We start from the raw sequence: 20,498 nt of genomic DNA on the forward strand, positions 1-20,498 counted from the left end.
TCTGCCCCTTCCCCAACTGCGCTGCCCAAGGAGCCCTGCTGCTCATGCAGCCCCCACCACCTGTGCTGCAGTCATGTCCCCCTGTCACTGCCCCCTCCTTCTGCACTCCTACAAGGCTTGCAGGGCCATCTGAGCTGCTGTGGCACCAGCTAACCCAAGCCTGCAGCAGGTGAAGGACTCTTTGCTTCCCACCTGCCTGGGCTAACTAGGAGAGCTGCTCCTCTTGCCCAAGGCCTGCCTTGGAGATCTCCTTGCCTCGCTCTATCACCTTGACCCACGGAGGTACAGAGGACCATAGCAACGCACTCTCACCAAGATGAGTTCTGCTCCCCGTTACAGCCAGTGAACCAACAAGCAAGCACCATACGCTGCCCTAATGGAAGCCAACCATTAGGCAAAATTCGGGGGGCTGTGGGAGCTGCCCGATCACTGTTCTAGCAAGTTACAAGAAGGAAAAGTGAAAGAGGTTTTAGTGGTGTAACACAGATCTTAGTCAGCAGTCATGCAATTAAAAAAAATCATCTTCTGGGCATCCCACTGGAAATGAAGCCACTCTAAGATTAGCGTTGAGAGGCCATGGTCTCCTTGCTGGTGAACCTGAGAGTTCTGTGCATGGATGGTGGACAACGCTCATCCCTACCCTTTTCCACTGGCATCACAGCTTTGAAATTACCATCCAGCTTCTCCATCACTTCCCTGCCTCAAGTTTTGCTCTTTCCATAAGACAGTTTGCTCCTGGCATCCCTAACTCAAGAAGTTTGTGTCCTTGAGTCAGAGAAGCAGAAAGATTGTGCACCATTAGGAGAGAGAGAGGGAGAGAGAAAGAAAGAGAAAGAACTGCTCACCCTCCTTGCACCTCCTCTGACATACTGTCTTGGTCAGCCATTCCCCATGTCAGTTGCTACATCACATCAAGCACCATGATGATTTGGGCTGCAGGTCAGTGTGCTTGGAGGAGAGAAAGCAGAGGTGTGAGGGGTTGGGAGGAGAAGAGGTGTTTCCTTATGCCCACACCAGGGAAGGGCAAAGTGATGAAACACAACACAAAAATTGAGCTGAAATATCTGCTGGTGGGTCTGTGAAGGATTCTAGCATAACTCCTCTGACTTCCCAGATCCTCTTGTTTCATCAGGACTTTTTGCTGCTTCCCCAAATTCCTTCCAGATGTGTAGCTGCTACTCAGCCTGGAGACCACATGGCTTTTGATGGTGGCTTTGTCCATGCCGTGTGCTTGGATTTTCAGAATGGGCTTGCTCAGACAGGTGGCCTGGGAGCATGGTCTGGATGCACCTGGAACTAAGAAGAGCTGGTGGGGCTTGGATGTTCTTTGACCAAAAGTGGGTCAAGCAGCAGTGCACAAGCATCTGCCCAAGTGGTGAACAGTCAGTGGTGTGAGAAAGATGTGCAGACAAAGACTAACTCTTGACACGATGCATGTCACCAATGAGATCTCCATGAATGGCACGTTCACATGCACTCGGGGTTAGCATGGGGCGACACAACTTCACCGGTGAAGAGAGCGGGTGCGGGGGAGGAGGAGAGGGTGCATCACTGAGCCATGAGCTCGTGAGTGCGGGGCTGCAAACAAACAGAAATGAACACAACTGCCAAGATACAGGTGTTGGCCGGCTGGAGCATCCCACAGCGCCCTTCCCAGCCGTTCAGAGACAGGCGTTTGCTTCGTTTTCCATCTGACCAGGCACACGCTCCAAGCAACATGCTACAATCATGCATGGAGTTCATGTGGCTCGGGGTGGCTGCATTTCCCTGCCAAGTTCCTTTAGAAAGACTTGCCTTCACCCCTCCTCTCGGTCATCTGAAAAGGGTTGGAAATCTGCTAGCAATTATGGGGCCATATATGAAATCTAAGTTTTTGTTCCTCTGCTTTGACATTACCAGACATCTCATGTAACTCTTGTAATATTTACAAACCAGTAGAAGAAATACATTTTTTTTCCATTTTGTTCATATCTTTTTATAACACTAAATGTTAAATCTCCATCAATCAAACACAATTACACTGACAAGCTCAAGGAACTGGTGTCCCATTCCAAACACCCATCTTCCCTGGTCCCCAACCAGCTGAGAGGCAGCAGGAAGCAAGAACACAGCTTTTTGGGAGGTGATGGGAAAGATAGCAATGTAAACAGGGAAAAGAGATGATTAGGAGAAAGTTTCAGAGAGAAGGGCCTGAGACACGAGGAAAGCCATTGCAACATCTCCATCAGAGGATGGAAGGAAGAAAGAATGGGAAAAAGCACTAGACCTTGCCTGTGTTTCCTATCTTCATCTGGGCTCACCTCTCAACAGGTGCTTTGAGCAATCCCTCAAAGTTCAGGAGAGCTTGAGTTCCCCTTGAGTTCAGGAGAAACAGGGGGATTATTACAGCACCCTGTAAAGCACACTGCAGCTCACAGGATTAGATTCTTGGAGAAAATCAAGCTTCAACCTACCATATTTTCCCTAGGAAGAGACATTGCCAGAAGTAGGGTTCCCAGCACTTCTGCAGATAACAGGCATACTTGGTGTTGGTGGCTTTTCTCAGAGAGGTCTGCAATTAACTGGCTTTCACCCTGTTTCACAGCCATGCAACAGAGGCAAAGATCTGCCCAGGGTCTGCAGGAAAGACCAGACCCCAGCACTGGGGCTGGGGCCATTTCCCACACTAATGGGCAGATGGCTTAAAAAAATTGATGCTCTGCTTTTAGTGAGACATCTCCTTTTTAACCATACGCCTTGACATCTAAAAAAACATCCCCTCAAAACTCCTTTGAACCAAAACAGACACGAGATAATGAGGTGCTGGGACTCGATGACTGCCACCACACTGTAGGGGTCTGATGTGTGTGACCCCAGTGCCTAGGAGTGACCCCACGGTGACAAAAACACATGCAGAGAACACATGGGACAGGTGCAACCATAGCAACCAGGCTGACATCAAAGAACCTAAAGTGGGCTTGACTCAGCCCTTAGGAGCAGCTTGTCGCAGCAAGACATTGCCGGTTGCCCACCTTTTTCAACAAATAAATCCTGTGGCAATAAATCCAGGAATAGGTACAGCCCGGAAAAAGAGCACTGTGTGTTTTCCCTCGTGCCGGTGTGCAGGAAAGGATGCAACTCCCAGATCTGCCTACTGGGACCAGGGTTACTTCATGGCTGTACCAGGGGAAAAAGGAGGCCTGCTGCAGTATAAAATCTGGACTTGTTTCTAAGACTCTGAATTAGATGGCCCTCCTGAAGGTTAGGCACGAGGATTGGGACATCTGAATGCTCTGAAGGATGCAGGGCATTTTTTTTCGTGGGCTGACACATACCAGTCTCCAAAGGAAATGCCCAAGTCCCATCAATGACTGCTCTATTTTGGAGGAAGGGAGCCATCCCTGGATGCCTTGGGTAGATTTCAAGCACCAGTTGCCCACTTGAAACTTGCACCCTCTTGCAGGTTTTGGGGTCTGGAGGAGCATAAATTACCACCATCCAATCCCACAGCATCTCTTTCAATGCCCAAACTTCAGCCTCTCACGTGTCCCTTTAATAAATTTCCTTTCACTCTGGCTGCCTGGGAGGAGCCCTTGACTGCTTAATTGCATGCCTGCTGCTTCTTGGAACAGCTGAGCTCAGCAGCGCCAGCTGCTCCGCAGTGCAAGGCAGAAGCCTCGCCGGGCTGTGCCCCACCCACACGAAGGTGGGGACGGGCTCGCAGGCAGCAATTCCCACTTCCCCTCCTGTCAGGGGGCACCTGGCGGGTATCCCTTCCCGCACACTGCAAGGCCAGGCTGTTTCCCCCTTGCCTGCATGTGAGCACAGCTGCCAAGCGTGCTGCCACTACCCTGGTGCCCAGGGCAAAGACAGAGGAGCAAACTGGCTGCTGCTTGAAAGCTGAGTGGCTGAGCACCTGCAACACTCTGCTGCCCTGGGATGGTCACTCGACTTCACTGGGCTAAATCAAGCTCTCCCCTGTACATCCCTCTCTCCAATAAAGGCCTACCTGATAAACCCTGTGTTTTATCACCTTTGCTGCTGGTGAATACTATGGCTTGTGATGAGCCAGGGGACACAGAAGTCTTCTCACTGCCCCCACCCACACACAGGCACTGCAGCCCCTGCTCACTCTGGCTCTTGCAGCAGACCTTGTGCTGGTGTGGCAAATTCCAGCCACTGCTCAGCATTTTCTCAGCCCTGTTTCTCACAGCTTTTTCTTGCCTCCTCACTTGGGAACCACTAAAGCCTCTCTTGTTGGCACCTCTGTATGTTATTCTGCCACATGGGAAGCGTGGGGCACTCTCCAGCAAGACCAGCACCCTTGAGATAAGAGATGAGCAGGGGATATTGTACTGCCCACTTCTTTGCTGCATCATTTTAAGCTCCTTCTTTGCAAGCCCAGGATTTTGGACCTGACATTTGTTTTATTTCTTACATTCCCAGGTCCTGGACATTTTCTGACCCAATTTCTTTCAAATGTGGAATTTGCAGTGTGTTTTGTAATAGCAGTGGTATATAGTACGTACACACACCCACTCCAACTTACACAGCCTACATTTCCTTTTATACTGGGGAGGACAGTAAGAACAAAAACAACAAAGTAATGAAAAAGGGAAAATTGGCTCTATTTTTGCATGTCTACCAAAATGGTTAGGAATGACCAGATTGTGTTTTTCATGTTGAGGTATTGTTCCTATGCACACTGTATCTAAAAGGAATGGCTGCTTGGTGATGTCCAAGGTCTCATCACTCACATCCCACCAGCCCAGCCTCCCATCTCCAGAACGAATGGTGACTGCACTCTTCAGTCCATAGTGTTGTAGGCCAGTCCTGGTTTCTTCTGCTTGCTTGGACAATTGCACATGAGTGCACACCCCCATGTGCGTGTGCAAGCACTCATGCATAGCAAGAGCTGCTACGCTGGTACTTGGAGGCTGAGACCCAAACAGGTTGGAAGTAGTAGAGGAGAAAAAGCCTAGAGAACAGTGCAGACTGACTCTTGCAAGCAAGGTGGCCAGAAGACAAAAAGCCAGTGAGGACACAAGAGAGGGGACACAAGGCGAACCTGTTTTGCAGCTGCCCCTCTCTCCTCACCCCTCTTCTCTGCCTAAGTGATCTCTCTGCATCTTGTCTCACACTTACAAGGCAGGACATTATCTACAACAGGATGAGCATATGTACACATGGACTGTTTGTTTTGCATGCTTAGAGAGAGCAAGAGAAAGAGAGAAAGAGGGAAGACAGAGCAAGAGCCACACATGCATGCACGCACGCACACAGGCATAAACAGGAGAAAGAGAAAGACACCTGGCTGAATTGAGGGGGGGGAAGGAAGAGAATTTTAAAAGAAAAAGGAAAAAGTAGGCTTTCAGTAGAGTTGACACAGCTTTAGATTAGGCCTGTGGGGGTGATATTGCATGAAGGAGGGGACAGGAAATAAGGTGTTTAGCAAGGGCTGGTGCACATGAGCACAGGGTGAAGTGAAGAGAGGAAGGGGTTCTTCACAGGACACCAGTGTGCAGAGAGCTTAAGGTGACTTGCTCTGGTTTGTGGCTGTTATTTTTTTTTTCTTTTCTCTTTTTTTTTTTTTTTTTTTAATTTGTTTTTAAAAGTATGAACTGGCTGAGCATTAGCTCACAAAAATGACCCAGGGCATCCAAAAAGTTAAATGGCTATAGACACCGAAGCAAAGACCTCTTTCTGCAAAAGAAAGAAAGAGGAGGAAGGAAGGAAAGTGAGGGAGTATGGAAAAGAGGAAGGAGGAGAGAAAAGAAAAGGGATCTTCTTTTTGATTGGCTTTGCAGGTTTTGTTGGATTGTTTACATTGCAGCATCCTCTGGCGACACGATCCTTGCTGGTGCCCCATTCTCTCCCTCGCTTCGTGTTGCCTCCTAGGCAGTCGATGACTTGACAGCCGACTTTTCAGGTTTTGGATTAAATGTTGCTGAGTCTTCTTTGCTGTAATTTTTCCTCTCCCCCCTCTTCACTCCTGAACACACAAAAGTTGTGAAAGGAACAGTCATCTCTCTCTCTCCCCCCCTCCTTTTTCTCTCTCCCTTCTCTTCGCTCTGTCTCCTGTATAACGCGTTTTGTTTTGTGTGTTGTTGTTGTTGTTGTCGTGTTGTTTTTTAATTATTATTAATATTATTATTTTAATTCTGATTTGTATTAACATTTGCTGAGTAGGCAGAGCAGGGACGCTGCCAGAAGCCACAGTGGGACGGCCAAACTCATGGAGCCGTTGTCTACTCTCCCTGTGCCGGGTCCTGCAGGGTGCGAGAAAGGAGAGAAAAGAAGAAAGATTACACGAGGCTGAGTGAGATTTGGGTGACACAGGAACACAATGCTTCAGTCCCAGGCTGCTCCTGCAGTGCTGGGTTTGGGCTGCAGGGCACAGCCACCTTCCCACCTTGGTGAGCTTCCCTCCAGCCCAGTTACAGGCTGCTGCCTGCCAGCTCATCAGCACTCAGCCCAACACTCCAATGGCTTGTGGGTCTCCCTAAACAACACCCACTCTGGAGGAACAGGGCCTGGAGCAAGAAGGAAGGCTCAACCCTGACTGCTGAGCACATCCCAGCCCTTGCTGTGCCTCTAGCTGGGAGCTGCTGGTCTTTCGGTGCAGGGATATGGTTCAACCCTTTGCAGATGCAGCCCCTGGTCACCACCCCCACACCTGCCTGCTCCGCTGCCTTCCCAGTGGTGGCCCTGAGATGCCGGGACACGTAATTCTGCGCAGTGGCCAGTACCTGTCTGCAGGCAGACACCAGCTCCACAAGAGCTGATTCATCACCGTGGTCCGATCAATAAAACATGGGCCCAACCAGCAGACGCCTCTCCTCCCTCCCAGGGCTGCACCGTAATGAGTTGTTTCTGAATCAGGGTGGAGGAAGGCTTAGCTGTGGCACTTACAGCCCTGTGGCACGACACCTATGGGGTGAGGCTGCAGGGTATGCCAGGGAGGTTGATTTTTCATGAGGGTGGGAAATGAAGTTGCACGTGCGTGCATGCGCATCGCAGGCTCTGTCAGAGGGGGCAGGGAGGAGCGCGCTGCTGCAGCAACAAATAATGCAGCCTCGCTGCGGGAATATTAAGCGCTAACGCTCCTGACATCTTCTCATTCATCCTCTCATTTATGGGCTCCCTTTTCTGGATGGCTTTAACGGCAGTGATGCTGTTTTAAATTCGCCCTGCAATCCCAAGCCTCAGCAGCCTGTTCTTTATAACTGGGCAGGGAGGTGCACGTGGCTGTGCGTCTGTAAATGCAGGCTCACCATGTGTATGTGCACACAAAGTGCTCAAGTATGTATGCATGCACACATGTATGTGTACATATATATATATATAGGCCTGTAAGATGCTGGAGTGTGGAGATGGAGATGTTTTATGTTGGAACTGATCCTGCTGTGGAAGAAAAGTCAGGCTTACTACCAAGAAAAGCTGTTTCTGATGGCAGAGGGGAGCAAAAAAAAAAAAAAAAAAAAAAAAAAAGGCCCTATTCAGGAGAGCTCCATAAGACTGAAGTACAACTGCTCCCTCACAACCTGCAGTGGTGAATAGCCCTGCTCTCCTGGGTAGAGCACAGGTGCCACAGGCTTGCTCAGCAGCACAGTCACTATTAAACTCAAGCTGGTGACTAAAAGGCAGCAAATCCAAGAGGGATGTCTCCAGAGTCCCTCAAATTCCATTGCACTTTCATTTGTCTGATTTCTTCCTAAGGTAGCTGACTAGAGTAGCTGTTTGTGTCCCAGTTCTATTCTTTCATTATTAAGTAACTATGTGCTGATTTGTGTGGAAAATTTATGTTCCATCTATGGCTTTTTTTCTTTTTTTCAGCTAGTACACGTTTTTTGGCTTATCACACAAATCCTTCAACAGTGGGTTGTTTTACTCCTTTTATTTCCTCCCCTAAACTCAGGAACAAGTTTCAGTTCAGCTACTACCCCTATCTCATCTAGGTTTTAGAAAAAGTATCTCTCACAGTCAAATAATGATGTGGAGGCTGTTTAGGAGCTTTTGAATCCCTTTTTGGCAAAAAACATGACTCCTCTGGCCCAGCAAATGAACAAGAGCACACCAGGCAGGGTGTGTTGCCCACAAAAACATTTCAGCCACCACATTTTTGCTACGTGGCTTAAATACTATTTGTCTTAACACATACATGGACATGTACATAACATTCTCGTGACAACCATTTCTCTTTGCCACTTTTCTAGGGTGTCCTTGCAACCAGAGCAAGGGCATTGCACCAGTGGTGGCAAGCACTGCACACCCAGCACAGCAGAGGCAAGGGGACTGCGTACTGCTGCCTTAATGCATCTAAACTTATGGATTTGGACCTCGGTTTGGACCAAGGGCAGAGGTATGGCATGGTGTGGTAGTGGTGTGGTGAAGAGATGAGCCTCTGCAATGTCTAGGTGTAAGAGAGGACACACAAAGCCATGTGGTGTGATGGAGGACTTGGGAGAGGGTCACACCAGCTTCTGTTCTGCTTGAGCTTGTGTCTCTAAATTTGAGGGCATCTGAAAAGCCAAAACTCCCATCTCCAGAGATGAAAAATGATACATGTTCTTGTGGCTCCCTGTGTGTCCGAGTCAGATGGCTGCAGAAACCTCTCCATGTGCAGAACTGATCATCTTCTGTGCCACACCAGAAGCTAATACCAGCAGCTGCTCTTATCAGCAAGCCATGCAGATGTTGGGCAGTGTGTTAGGCTGATTGGGAGCACTGGAATCCAGTGTGGCCTCCGCACATAACCCTGGGGCCACATGGAATCTCTGAGTTTTACAGAACAGCTAGCTAGAGTACCTGCTGTGGGTGCTACATTTACGGTCACAAGTACTGTAAAAATGTGGGAAGGTTATAATTCTATCACAAAATAATGTTTTGAAGGACAACAGCTGCTCAAGCAAACCAAGAAAGTAAGTGCTGGTAGAAAGTAAAATTCTTGTCTTTGAGCAAGATTTTCTGCAGGAAATAGCATCTGTTTTCCATTCATTCTATCACTGTCACCCTCCCTTCCTAGGCACACCTCAGGCTGTGCCAGCCCATGTTTGCATGATGACTTCTCCATGAGTGCACGAGCAGCTGCTGCTGTGGGCTGTGCGTGCCCGTGTGCGTGCCCACCCACACGGCCAGGGGTGAGCGCCCACGCTGAGGGGACAGTGCCAGCCCCCACGGTGGCCACGGTGTGCTGCAGAACCCGCACACCCGAGCGCACACCTCCACCTGCACACTGCCCTCCCCTAGCGCGCCCCCCCCCGGCGGCACATGCGGACAGGCACGCCTGGACACAGCTCCCCCAGGCGTGCACACGCACACCGCAGCCCCCGAGCCTCCGAGAGCACAAGCCCCACAAACCCCCATCCCTGCAGCCGCCAGCCCACAGGCCCCTTGCAAACCCCCTGCCCTGTAGCCCCCTCGCCATCCCCACACATCCCCGCGCCATCCCAGTCCCGTAGCCCCCATGTCACATCCCCTCTCCATCCCGGGCCCGCAGCAGCCGTGGGCCAGCCCACGGTCTCTGGCGCCCTCTGGCGGCCGCCGGGAGGAGCCGCCCCGACCAATGGGGACGCGCAGAAAGCCCCTCCGCCGAAAGATCCCCGGCGGGCCGCCCCTGCTCCCTGTCCGCTGGCACCGGGAGCTTCGGGGCTGTGCCTGCGGTCTCCCGCTTCGGTAACCTTGAGCCTGTGCTCTGGGAATTCGCTATAATATCCCGGACTATTCATCCCCCCGCCCCGCCCCGGCAATTGGGCAGCACTGTCAAGTCCGTGACCGCGCAACAGCTTTGAAGGGGAGGAAATTTGGTTTCTGATGCTGATGAGCTAATATAAATATCTGGTAAAATTTCACAGCTAAACCCCTAAGGGACCCCAGACCCTAAATGCTGACCGAGTCTGATCCCATTAGGCAAATCAAGAGGGAGCAGACTGAAAGCTGTCAAGGGTAGAACAACTGCACTGCTCTTCCTTGCTCCAAATGTGAGACATTTGGATACCTGGTGCAGAGGCAGCTGGAGCCCTGCCATGGTGCCTAATTGTGCTGCAACACAAGTGCATGGGACACTGCATCCTGTGCTTCCAAGGCTTTATTGGTGCCACATGCTCAGCCTGGGTGATCTGCATTGGTGCCATGCCACAAGGCAGCCTTGGCCAAGATTTAGAGAGCTGTAGTTTTCACATGGCTGAAGGGAACCATGTGCAGTCCCCATCCCACCCCTCTCCCCAAGACAGTGTAACCCTAGCTTCATCCTTATATTTAACAACGAGAAAAACGGAGCCATGCCACCGTGACCTCACTGCTCCTGCCCACCTGCCTGTGTGTAACAGCCCAGAACAGCACCCAGGCACAGAGAGGCTCCATGAGTCCCCCCTAACACCTCTGAGAGAACTTCCACATTCTTCTGAGTGAAGATGCAGAAGAGGTGGCGAGACTCTTCAATTTGGGACATCAGTAATTTCACCTAGTGCCTAACACTCCTGCAAACTGCTCCACGCAGCACGGGGCAGAAGATTGCTGCATGCACTGCTGGGCTGCAAGCCAGCCTAGCCAAGGTTTCACTAGAGAGGACATGGGGTGTGTGCTACTGCATCAGGCTTGGTGTGGGATAGGGGTAGTGCTTGTGTGTATGATGGTTCAAGAACTGCTCCTACTCCCATGAAAAGTGTAGGAAAAGACAGTGAGAAGGATGGGGGAACTTGGATTAGATGGCAGAGGAAGATGAGAAAAGCAGGGTGCTACTTGCATTCAGAGCAAACCACAGCCAGATTGCGAAGCCAAGAGCTGCTCTCATCCTCAAAAACAGCCTGAGGAACACACCACAAGGAAGGACCTTTGCTGGATCAGTCCAAGGGTCTTGTCTAACCTCCATTCTGTCCTCTGCGGGGGCCAGCCAGGAGCATGTGGCCAGCATGGCATCATACTGGCCTACCTCAGCTGCTTCAGAGTCATTATGAGCCCCTTTGGGATTAATTTCTTTTTCTGTGAACTTGTCTGGTCATTTGTGGACTGCCTGGAGCTTTCCATATCCACAGCCTCCCTCAGCTCTTTAAGAAGCACAGCAGCAGTCAGCTGACGGCAATGACATTGTGGCCCCACATTAAATTTGGGTGCTATGTTCTCCTGTGACTTTAGGACCTTGACATTACCAGGTGGCCTGGCATGCTGCCTGCTGTTAGTTGCTACCTGAACTGGCTAGATTAAAACTGTCTCAGTCATTCCTTGCTCTGCAGCCTCCTCTGCTGACTATGGGAGAGCCAGGCTAAGGAAACTGCTCAGTGTGGGAAGAATTAGCTGCAGAGTGTTCAGCTCTTCCCAGATAAGGGAAAGATCATTTTTGTCATGAAAGCTTGCAACACACTCAGCTTCTGCAGCGGTGTCCGAGGTTGGAAGGCCAGCCCTGCACAGGCCCTGCCTCATGGCTTGTGTTGGCCTCTTAAAACCCACTGGGGGTTGAGGGCTGCATGAGGAGGTGAAAAATACATACGGGCATCTGGGCAGAGGCACGGGAAAAGGCTGCTATGATGAGACATATAGGAAGGGGGTAAGGTGGACTGAGGCGACAGGATGAACCTTGCACTTGTACCAATATTGGTCTACAGCACAGGAGATGACACCAGGGAAGATCTTCAGCTGAAATGGCAATATTGGAATGCTCATGGAGGAGGGCAAGGGGAGGAGGGGTCAGCCAGGGTGAGGATGGGGAAATGGACGACGTTGTGTAAGCACGAAGGTTAGGTAAGTAATGAGAACGGGATCTGGGAAAAGGGGAGATAAAGAGAAGAAATTAGGTCCTGACCAGGCCCTGGAAAGCAAGGATGAGGGAGACCGGGAGAGGGGAGTGATGGTGCTTATGGAAAGAGGGCATCAGTACCAGGACTGCAAAGGTAGGCAGCCAGTACCAGCCCGGGCTCAGAAGTACAGGGAAAAGTGGGGCTTCCAGCAGAGCTGTTCGGGTATGGACGTGGTGCCCGGAGAAGCTCAGACCCGAAACAGGTCCGAAACAAGCAGGTCCGAAAAAGGGGAACGAGCAAGCGGTGGTGTGCTGCCAGGGCTGTGTTCTCATGCAGGGGAACAGAGCTCGTACTCGTCATGTCTGTCACCTGCCCTGGCCGGCTGGTCGCTGCGGGTCCCCCTGTCCCTCTGTCCTCGCCCGGGCGCCGCCGCCGAAGCGCCGCTCCTTCCCCGCGAGGTGGCAGCCGAAGGACGTTAAACCCGCCTCGCCATCCAGGCAGCCTCCGGGCTGGGAACGGCAGGGGAAACGCTGGGAATAACCCCGGGGCTAGGCGGCTCTGCACACCCGCCCGGGAAAACCCCGGGTCCCCACGGCACAGGGAAGGGAGCCAGCTCTGCGCGTTCCGAGGCACCGCCCTGAGCCACCCACGGACGGCCACATGGATGTGGCACGGAATCTGGTCCCCACCAGCATGCATCTTTCCACAATCACTACATCTGCAGCCTCGGCAAAACCTCTTTGGAAGACACTTAAAAAGCAGGATATCTACCCACTACGGCTGCAGAAACGGAGGGTGCAGGGGCTGGTGGTGAAGTCTGCACCCCACTCTGCTTACTCCACTTATTCTTAGTATGGGCCCCCAGCATGAAAATGGACCTGTTGCTGTGAGTCCAGAGAAGGGCCATGAAGATTCTCAGAGGGCTGGAGCACCTCTCCTATGAAGACAGGCTGAAAGAGTCAGAGTTGTTCAGCCTTGAGAAGAGAAGGCTGTATGAGACCTCACCATGGTCTTCCAGCACCTAAAGTGTGCTGACAAGGGCTTTTTGTAAGGGTGTGTGTAGTGGTAGGACAAGGGATAATGGTCTTACATTGAAAGAGGGATTGTATATAAGGAAAAAATTCTTCACTAAAGGAGTAGAGAGGCATTCACAGAAACTGTGGATATCCCATCCCTGGAAATGTTCAGTGCCAGATTGGATGGGATTTGAGCAGCCTGGTCTAGTGGAAGGTGACCTAGCCATAGCAGGGGATTTGAAACCAGGTGACCTTTAAGGTCCCTTCCAACCCAAGCCATCCTATTATTCTACTTCCCCCACACAGATACTCCCCCTTCTGTCTCCACTCCCTCCAGCTCCTTTTTGTAACACCAGCAGCACCCGTAAAGGAGCCCATTACGGAGGGGATGTGCCAGACACACAAGCCTTGTGTGCCATGACACACAAACCTTGCTCAAGAAGCAAGTGAGGGCAGATGTGTAAGTAAACCCACAAGTTTACCAGAGGCATGTCTCCAAATGTGTGCACCATGATCACCAGCAGAAACTGAACTCGTTACTTTTGAAATTCTCAGCACAGACCTTTAAAAAAGATCATTTGAGATGCAAGCAGAGAGCAGATACATTCCTAAAGGGAAAAAAAAAAAAATAATCCACCCATCTATGTTTCACATCCACATTTGCCAATCTCATCATCTGAGTAAACCAAAATGAAGGCAGAAGAAGAGACATCGGGTGCCAGTTTTTCTCTTATTTACATTAACAAGACTCCAGAGCTTGACATATCTGGAGTTTGCTGATGGAAGAGAGCCCACAGAGAAGGTTCAAAGGGCATCAGAGAGCTCCTGGCTCTTGATTTGCTTTGGGGAATCTGCCCTTGGGATCCTGCCAGGAAGTGCAAGGTAAAATCTGGTGTTAGAGGGTAATTGGTCCCTATGAGTTTCTGAATGGAAGAGAAGCCAGAAAGCAGCATGGGATGGGCATGGAGAACTTGTCTGTGCTGGGAAGGAAGGAGTGATGATAAACCAAGTATAGCCAGACTGCTGTTTTTCCAGGGGCTGTCCACTCTAAGAAGCTCTGGCCTCCATGTTGTTGATAAGCTGACTCTACTTACAGTGAAGGCTGGAGTTCAGCTTCTTGAGCAAAAAATAGGATCAAAAATGGGGGGGGGGGGACGGACGACAACAAACCCCACTTCCAAAGCAGAAGGCACAAGGGAAAGAGGGTGTGCATCATGCAGGTGTCTCTATCATCTCACTCCCTTGGGCCTGTAGGGATGTTAGGGCTTGCACTTGCCAGCTGCTCTGCAGGAAGCAATTTTTCCTACTCTGTTGACTCTCTTGCCAGGGCTTCAGAAGATGAAATCTTTATTATCATGAAGGCTTAAAAGGGAGGAATACTGTTAATTCCATTTTCAAGGTCATACTTTGAAAGTTATTAATTTCTTTCTTCCAGTGCTTTGCACTCTACTCTGAGGCTTTAGGGATTACCAGCTTCTACTTACTAGGGTTCATTTGGGGCTTTTTTTCTTATTTTTTTCCTGTTCCTCCTCCCTTCTCTTACAAGAAGACACTTTTTTTCTTCCCTGTTCTCAGTGTTGAAGCTATTTTGCTCATTGCCTGCTCATTCCCCATTGTCACTACCAGTTTTGCTCCTGTAATTAAAACTTGACTGTGACTGCAGTGGCACCAGGCTGGCTTTCCTAGAGGTGCAAGTACCACTGTGTAAGCTGGGGAGGATGCCCTCCAGCAACTCTCCAACAAGATTAAGGAAATGTCGCTGGTGTCTATCAATCTTTGCACTTGGTTTAATGTTTTTCAGAATTCGCTCATGCTTTTTTAGCACTGAACAGTTCTTCCCCATGTTTTGGAGTTCATTCGTGGTGTACGAAGTACTCATCTATCATACCTCCTGTCTTAGAGGAATGAAGATTCATTCTGTAATGAAGCTCACCCATCCTTCCCTAAGGTTTGAAGAATATCCCTGAAATTGTATTTCTCAGTGTCTTTCTGAGAAGGTCGTGGTGCTCAAGAGCTGTCTGCTTACACCATTTATTCTGGAGCTGGTTTACAGTAATCCTAGTCTAAAATTGAACTGTTATCCTGACCAGTGAGGTTGGTGGTGAATAGAAGACCACCTTTATTTCAAGGTTACACAGATCTTTCATCATCAGACCTATTTTGTGTATATAAAAAGTTTCAATGTTTTCTCATAGCTGAAGAAATTTTCTCCCACCCTTTTAATTTCCCTATCAACTGAAGGTTTATTTTTAAAAAATCAACCACTCCCCAAACCCCACCCTCCCCAGTGACTGATACAAAATCAGATACCTAAAACTGTATTGTCTTCAAATCACACATTAAAGACTCATTCTACAAGCAAAGAATAAAACAAATGAACAAACAAACAAACCACATAGCACAGACTGTTTCAGGAGTCATTATGGGGAATATCTGAGCTTTTTCTGCTTTTTGCTTTCCAAGGATAAAACAATCCCTCTTCTGCTCATCTCTCAAGCACATGTGTAGGGCACAGCAGACTAAAGGTGATGCCAAGCACATAACCCAGTGTCTCAATAGAGGACAAACAGCATAGCTCCCCTCACCCAGAGCACACACAGCCCTAGGAAGCAGGTTTGCTAATTGGAGGCTCTTGAACCTCTTGAAAAATTAATATTTTCATCAGTTTCATGTCTGTCTGTTTACTCACTTCATCCCTGCTATGGTTTTCTACAAGCTTTACTGGATATATGGCATAGGAAAGGTTTGAGTGGCTGTGGACAGAAATGAAGAGGCGGGGGACATGCATAGGGGTGACTGGAGCAGAAAAACAACTAAATTGGGGTGGAGAGTGGCCAGCATGGTTGAGGTTACTCTGGTACTGAAATCCAGTCCTACTGCAGCCTCTGATCTCCCTATCTTTCTCTAATATCTGCGAGAAGTGTCCTCTCAGTCTGTCCTTGAGATCATCTCAGGGATGTCACTCTCAGTATTTCCGTGAATTAGAGATGTCATGACAGTCAAGCAGGGCCCAGGCACTGGTATATGTCTCTAAAGTGTGGGGTCTAAGTAAATATTACCCTTGTGCTCCCTGTAGATCTCTTCACACAATATGGAAATGTCTGTGTATGTGCGATCCCAGAGTGAGACTCCTGGTCCCCTTAACACCCTAACAGTGCAAGCATGGCTTTAATACTAGGCCCAGGCCTGGGAAAAGCCAGAGCAGGAAGCCATCGTGGCTTCCCATGGCTCATTTCCAGACCAGTATTAAAAAGGGAAAGTTAATACAGCTTACACAGGCTGAGCAGGCCTTCAGCTGGATGAGTAGGAGCAATGGGAAAAATGCAGGAAGCTATTCCGGTTCCTTATTAGATGTTCTTGGGTGTCTGGAGATTGCTCAGTGCATGCGGGCTGTGCCTCTGAGCACAGGCTGAGTACGGTGACGTGGCTGAGCAGTGTCACCAAGGGTCAGTGTGCCTGTGTGGCTGCAACACCTACTGGAGGGGCTGCCTGACCAGACCCTGCTGAAGCCATGCTGGTCAGAGCACATCCTTCTCCAGGGCCTGATCCCATGCTCCCACTCATGCATCCACTCCCCAGGCTGCAAAGGGACATACAGGTGATGCTAGGGAAGGACCACGCACATTGCTCCTTGCTCACCTTGCCATGAGGCCTCTCCCTTTTGCAGGGGAGCTCTGCTGACAGACCTGCTCACCCATGGGAGAGAAGGCCTTCCAAGAGCACTCTGCTTTTTCTGCAAGTCTGATTTCTTTGGAATAGTTGGGTTTTATCCCCATGCACACCCTTCCTCCCCTCCCTTCCAAATCCCACACCTCCCTTTTCCTTTCTGGTTGTTTTTGTTTTTAGAGAGAGCGCTTAGACAGCTGTATTAATCATGCAAGCCCAGCCATGTGTAATGTGCTTTATCAAGAGCAGAGCAGACACTCAATGGCAGCCGGTTCACAAACGGGCCCAGTGCACTGCCTGAGCTGGGAAGATAAACCTGCTGCTTCCCAAACAAACTTACCATCATGGGTTAGTGAATGGAGAGACTGTTCACTTGGGACAATAACCAGAGGGGAGGCCAGCTCGTTAGGCAAGGTTTACACTGGAAATGGAAGGGCTAAGAGGAGGAGGAGGAGGAGGAAGGTGGAAATTACTCTTTGGTCATTTTCTCATGGGGGTTGGAGTAGTTTTTGTGTGTGTGTAAGTATTAAATCAAGACAACAGTGGCAGTTCTTCATCCTCCTCTTTGGTGCCCTCCACAGTTCCAGTCAGCCAGTCAACACAAGAAATAAGGAGAACAGAGGGGAGAGAGCAAAGGTTTAAGTACACCTGCTGTGCAGTGGGGATAGGTTGTCTTCAGAGTCTCTAAAGGGGGAAGGTTCAGTGATGGCTTCAGAAGCTCATCTAACATGCAGATGGCATCAGACTATGAGTTTCCTCCAGGCTGGGATATCTGCCTCGGGAGGGTTGGAGCCTGCCCCAGCTCTGCTCTGCAGGGTACTCTGTCCATGCTACAACACTAACATCATCACTGTGCCTATCAGACGACTGATTTTCCACAGCAGTCGCCCTTCCATGGGTTTGTTTCTAATCTCTGCAGTGGAATTATGTGATTTCTCCCCCACTGCATCCACCCAAGCTCCACTCTCCCACCTGACTGCTGTGGCCTGACCTCTGCTCTGCAGGGCTGTTCTGCATGCATGCAAAGCCACATCGGTGACTGCACAGACCTTGAAATGTCTTCCTTATCCACTGCAAGGGCTCAGCTTGGAGGAATATCTTTCTGGGACTTCCAGTCTCAGTTCCCACCCTTTGCTGCTGATCTTCTTCACTCACTGGATCCTCCACAGCACTGTACTATGCAAATATATACAACCCAAGGCTCATTTTGGAATAAATCAATCTAAATTAAAATAATGAACAAAAAGTACAGAAACAGATCAGGCAGTAAAGCCATTTCTCTTTCTTTTACCCCTGTGTGTCTCTTTTTTTCTCTAAGAAGGTTTGTTTCTTTTCTCTACACCTTTTTTTTTTTTTTTTTTTGTGGGGGGAGGGGTGGGAAGAAGCAGATTGGCTTTTAATTTTTTTAAGCAATCTCAACAAACAGAAGCTGTCTGTTGATATTCAGCAAAACCCACCAAGCAATATTGGTAGCTTGGCATCTATTCTTGGCATGTCTCTTTTCCCTAAGTTGTTGTTTTTGTCTACATTCATGCTACCTCCTTTTGGAAGACAGTATCATCACCTCTGATTTTGGTATTACTTGCTTTAAACCACACAGCCAAAATAAGATACAGTGCCATCCCTTGCCTCATACTTACGAAATAGCACAAAGCAATTACTGCGATGTTGGCTGCCTGCCCTCACTCTGCCTTGTCCTCCCTGTTCCCTTGGCCTGAAGGCCCCACAGCCTTGGCACCCAGTTCAGTGCCAGCCCTCAGTGCCTGCAGAGCTGGCAGGGACTGACTTTGACCCTGAGCAGCAAGACAACCTTTGTCTGTCTGAGCATCCATCCTGCAGGGGCAATCCTTTCTGCACTCACCAAATGGATTCTGAGCTCTTTGGAAAATCTGGGTGGACACCACCTGTGAGAAGCAAGGAGTGCTGTGAGTTGTGCTTCCCACCCAGGGCCATGGGTGTGATCCGCTGCCAGTGCCTGGGGCTCAGAGAGCTTTCAGGGAAGTGAGGCATGCCCTGAGTCTTCAGCCACACATCACTGTGGAGTAACTACTAAAGCTGATCTATTCCCCTCAAATGCCTTATGATTTATTGGAATACCAGACTTGACATGGTTCCAAATACACCCTCATGTGCTTGGCCACTATGGCTATTATTTTTTTCTGGTCATTATTTTTTCTCTATTTCTCTGTCAGGATCACAAAAATACAAGATTGTCTATTTTGGCCTGTCTATGCTGTGGTTTCTCTAGCTCTGCCAAACAGTTTGCTTCATAGGCCTGAAGGCCTGGACTTTCACTGACCCTTTTCTGGAGTCCAAATGAGAAAGCACCCTCAGGCCTCAGTGAAGAGGGCTGGTCACATCATACTGGCAGGGCTGACTGCCTAGTCAGCAAACCTCCATAAAATGTTAACCCTTTACAGCCTGTAGTCTCTGCTGTAAGCCCCCTTGCTTCTCTCCTTAGCTTTGGTGGACTCAGATGTCTACCGCTTTGCCAAAGCAGAACTGCTGACTCGAGAGCAGCCAGCTCAGCAGAACTGGCAGGGCCATGCACTACAGAAAGCAAAAGGGGAGCAGAGATGGGTGGGAGGTGCCCACTGCAACAGAGGAGCTCTCTTCTGCACAGCTAGGACACTCAGAGAGGGGAAAGAGGACTGGAGGGTATTAGAAAGCAAGCTGCTCTCTGTTTCCCACTCTGGCCATCAGACCCAAATGAACATCTCTTTTCTCCCTTCCCCCAGCTCCCACCCACCTGATGAAGGCATTAGTGACAGTACAGGCTACACAGGCTACAGCTAAATGGAGACTATCTACGATCTACAGTCACACAGGGTCATTCTCCGATCAGTGCACATTTTAGCAGAAAGGCAGGACTCCTCATGCTCCTTTTCCCTCCCACTCTGCTAATTGCTAACACACTACTGCTATAAATCTTGTGTCAACCTATTGATGGCTGTGACTTTGTCTGATCAGGCCCCAAAGACTGACACACTTGTTGCCCTGTGGGCAGATCTGGATGTGCTGCTTTCCGAAACACCACATCCCCCTTGCGTAGCTCTCAGGGCATCAAGCTAACCACCCTGAGAAAGCCCCTACTTAGCCTCTGGGAAGCCCTCATCACAAAACTCCTGTGAGGAAGACACACAGATTTTGAAGCCCATCAGTCTGGCTGAGCCATTCTGATGTGGACACTAGGTGCTAATCAAAGGGAAGGAGTTCATGTTCAAAGGGCTGAGGACAAGGGACAATGAATGACAAAGATGGAGCTAGTGCCATATTTGTGACAGGTCCCTTTGAGGTTCAACAGTGGCCTCACTTGCCCTTCTATTGGCAGATGTGGTGTGGAATGAACAAATTCTCTTTTTCCAGAAGAAAAATCCTTTTGAAAAGGCACCTGGTGATGCAGTAAGGCCCCTGCTTGGTGACAGTGAGGTCTTGTGTCAGCCCATTATAACATGATGTTACAATGGAGACAGAAAGATGTGATGATGTGGCATCATCCCAGAAGACATTTCAAGGCATTTTGAGTGCCAGGCTGCAAAATCAGGAGAGATGGAAAATTTATCAAGGACAACTCAGTGAGAGCTGAATCAGCTGGGCTCCACCCAGCATTTTAGGAAAGTGTCTCATCAAATTCAAGTCCCATTTGTTTAGCTGAATGGGCTGCTTCTGAGTCTCCAGCCTGCCTGAAAGCAAGATGTTTCTACAGCAGCTAGCTAATGATAGCAATGCTTAGCAGGACTACAGCATTCTTCGTCTCAAATCACCTTCCTTTTAAATTAATGCTCAAAACCCCACAGGGCAGGGAAGTGTTACTGAGGATTAACAGAAATGAAAATTGAGGGAGAAAGAGGAAGAAGGCTGTGATTCTGGTCATTGAGGAACAGCTTAATTGAGGGTTGAGGACTACATTTCAGAACATCAACTCATAGGAAGAAAAAGGTCCAACAAAATCGTATGCCCAAGGTTTCTTTGAAGGTGAGTAGCAAAGTAAAAGCAAATGTGAAAAGCACCAGCATCTGTGCTGAAGGCCCACAACAGAGAAGCTGGTAAGGGCTTTCAGAAAACAAGTGAGGCCCAGAATTTTTAAACTCTGCTTTCCCGCTCT

General features: G+C 49.4%; 1 protein-coding gene across 1 annotated transcript in view; it reads right to left on the reverse strand.

Moving 5' to 3' along the window:
* Positions 1–405: 405 nt before the first annotated feature.
* Positions 406–20,498, reverse strand: part of LSAMP (limbic system associated membrane protein) — a 304,842-nt gene continuing 284,749 nt past the window's right edge. The window contains exon 7 of the mRNA XM_009102560.4: positions 406–6,248. Coding sequence (XP_009100808.1) covers positions 6,151–6,248 — 98 coding nt within the window. The 3' untranslated portion in view covers positions 406–6,150. The remainder of the gene's footprint in view (positions 6,249–20,498) is intronic.

This window comes from Serinus canaria, chromosome 1 (genome assembly GCF_022539315.1).
Source record: "Serinus canaria isolate serCan28SL12 chromosome 1, serCan2020, whole genome shotgun sequence".
Classification (NCBI taxonomy): Eukaryota; Metazoa; Chordata; class Aves; order Passeriformes; family Fringillidae; genus Serinus; species Serinus canaria.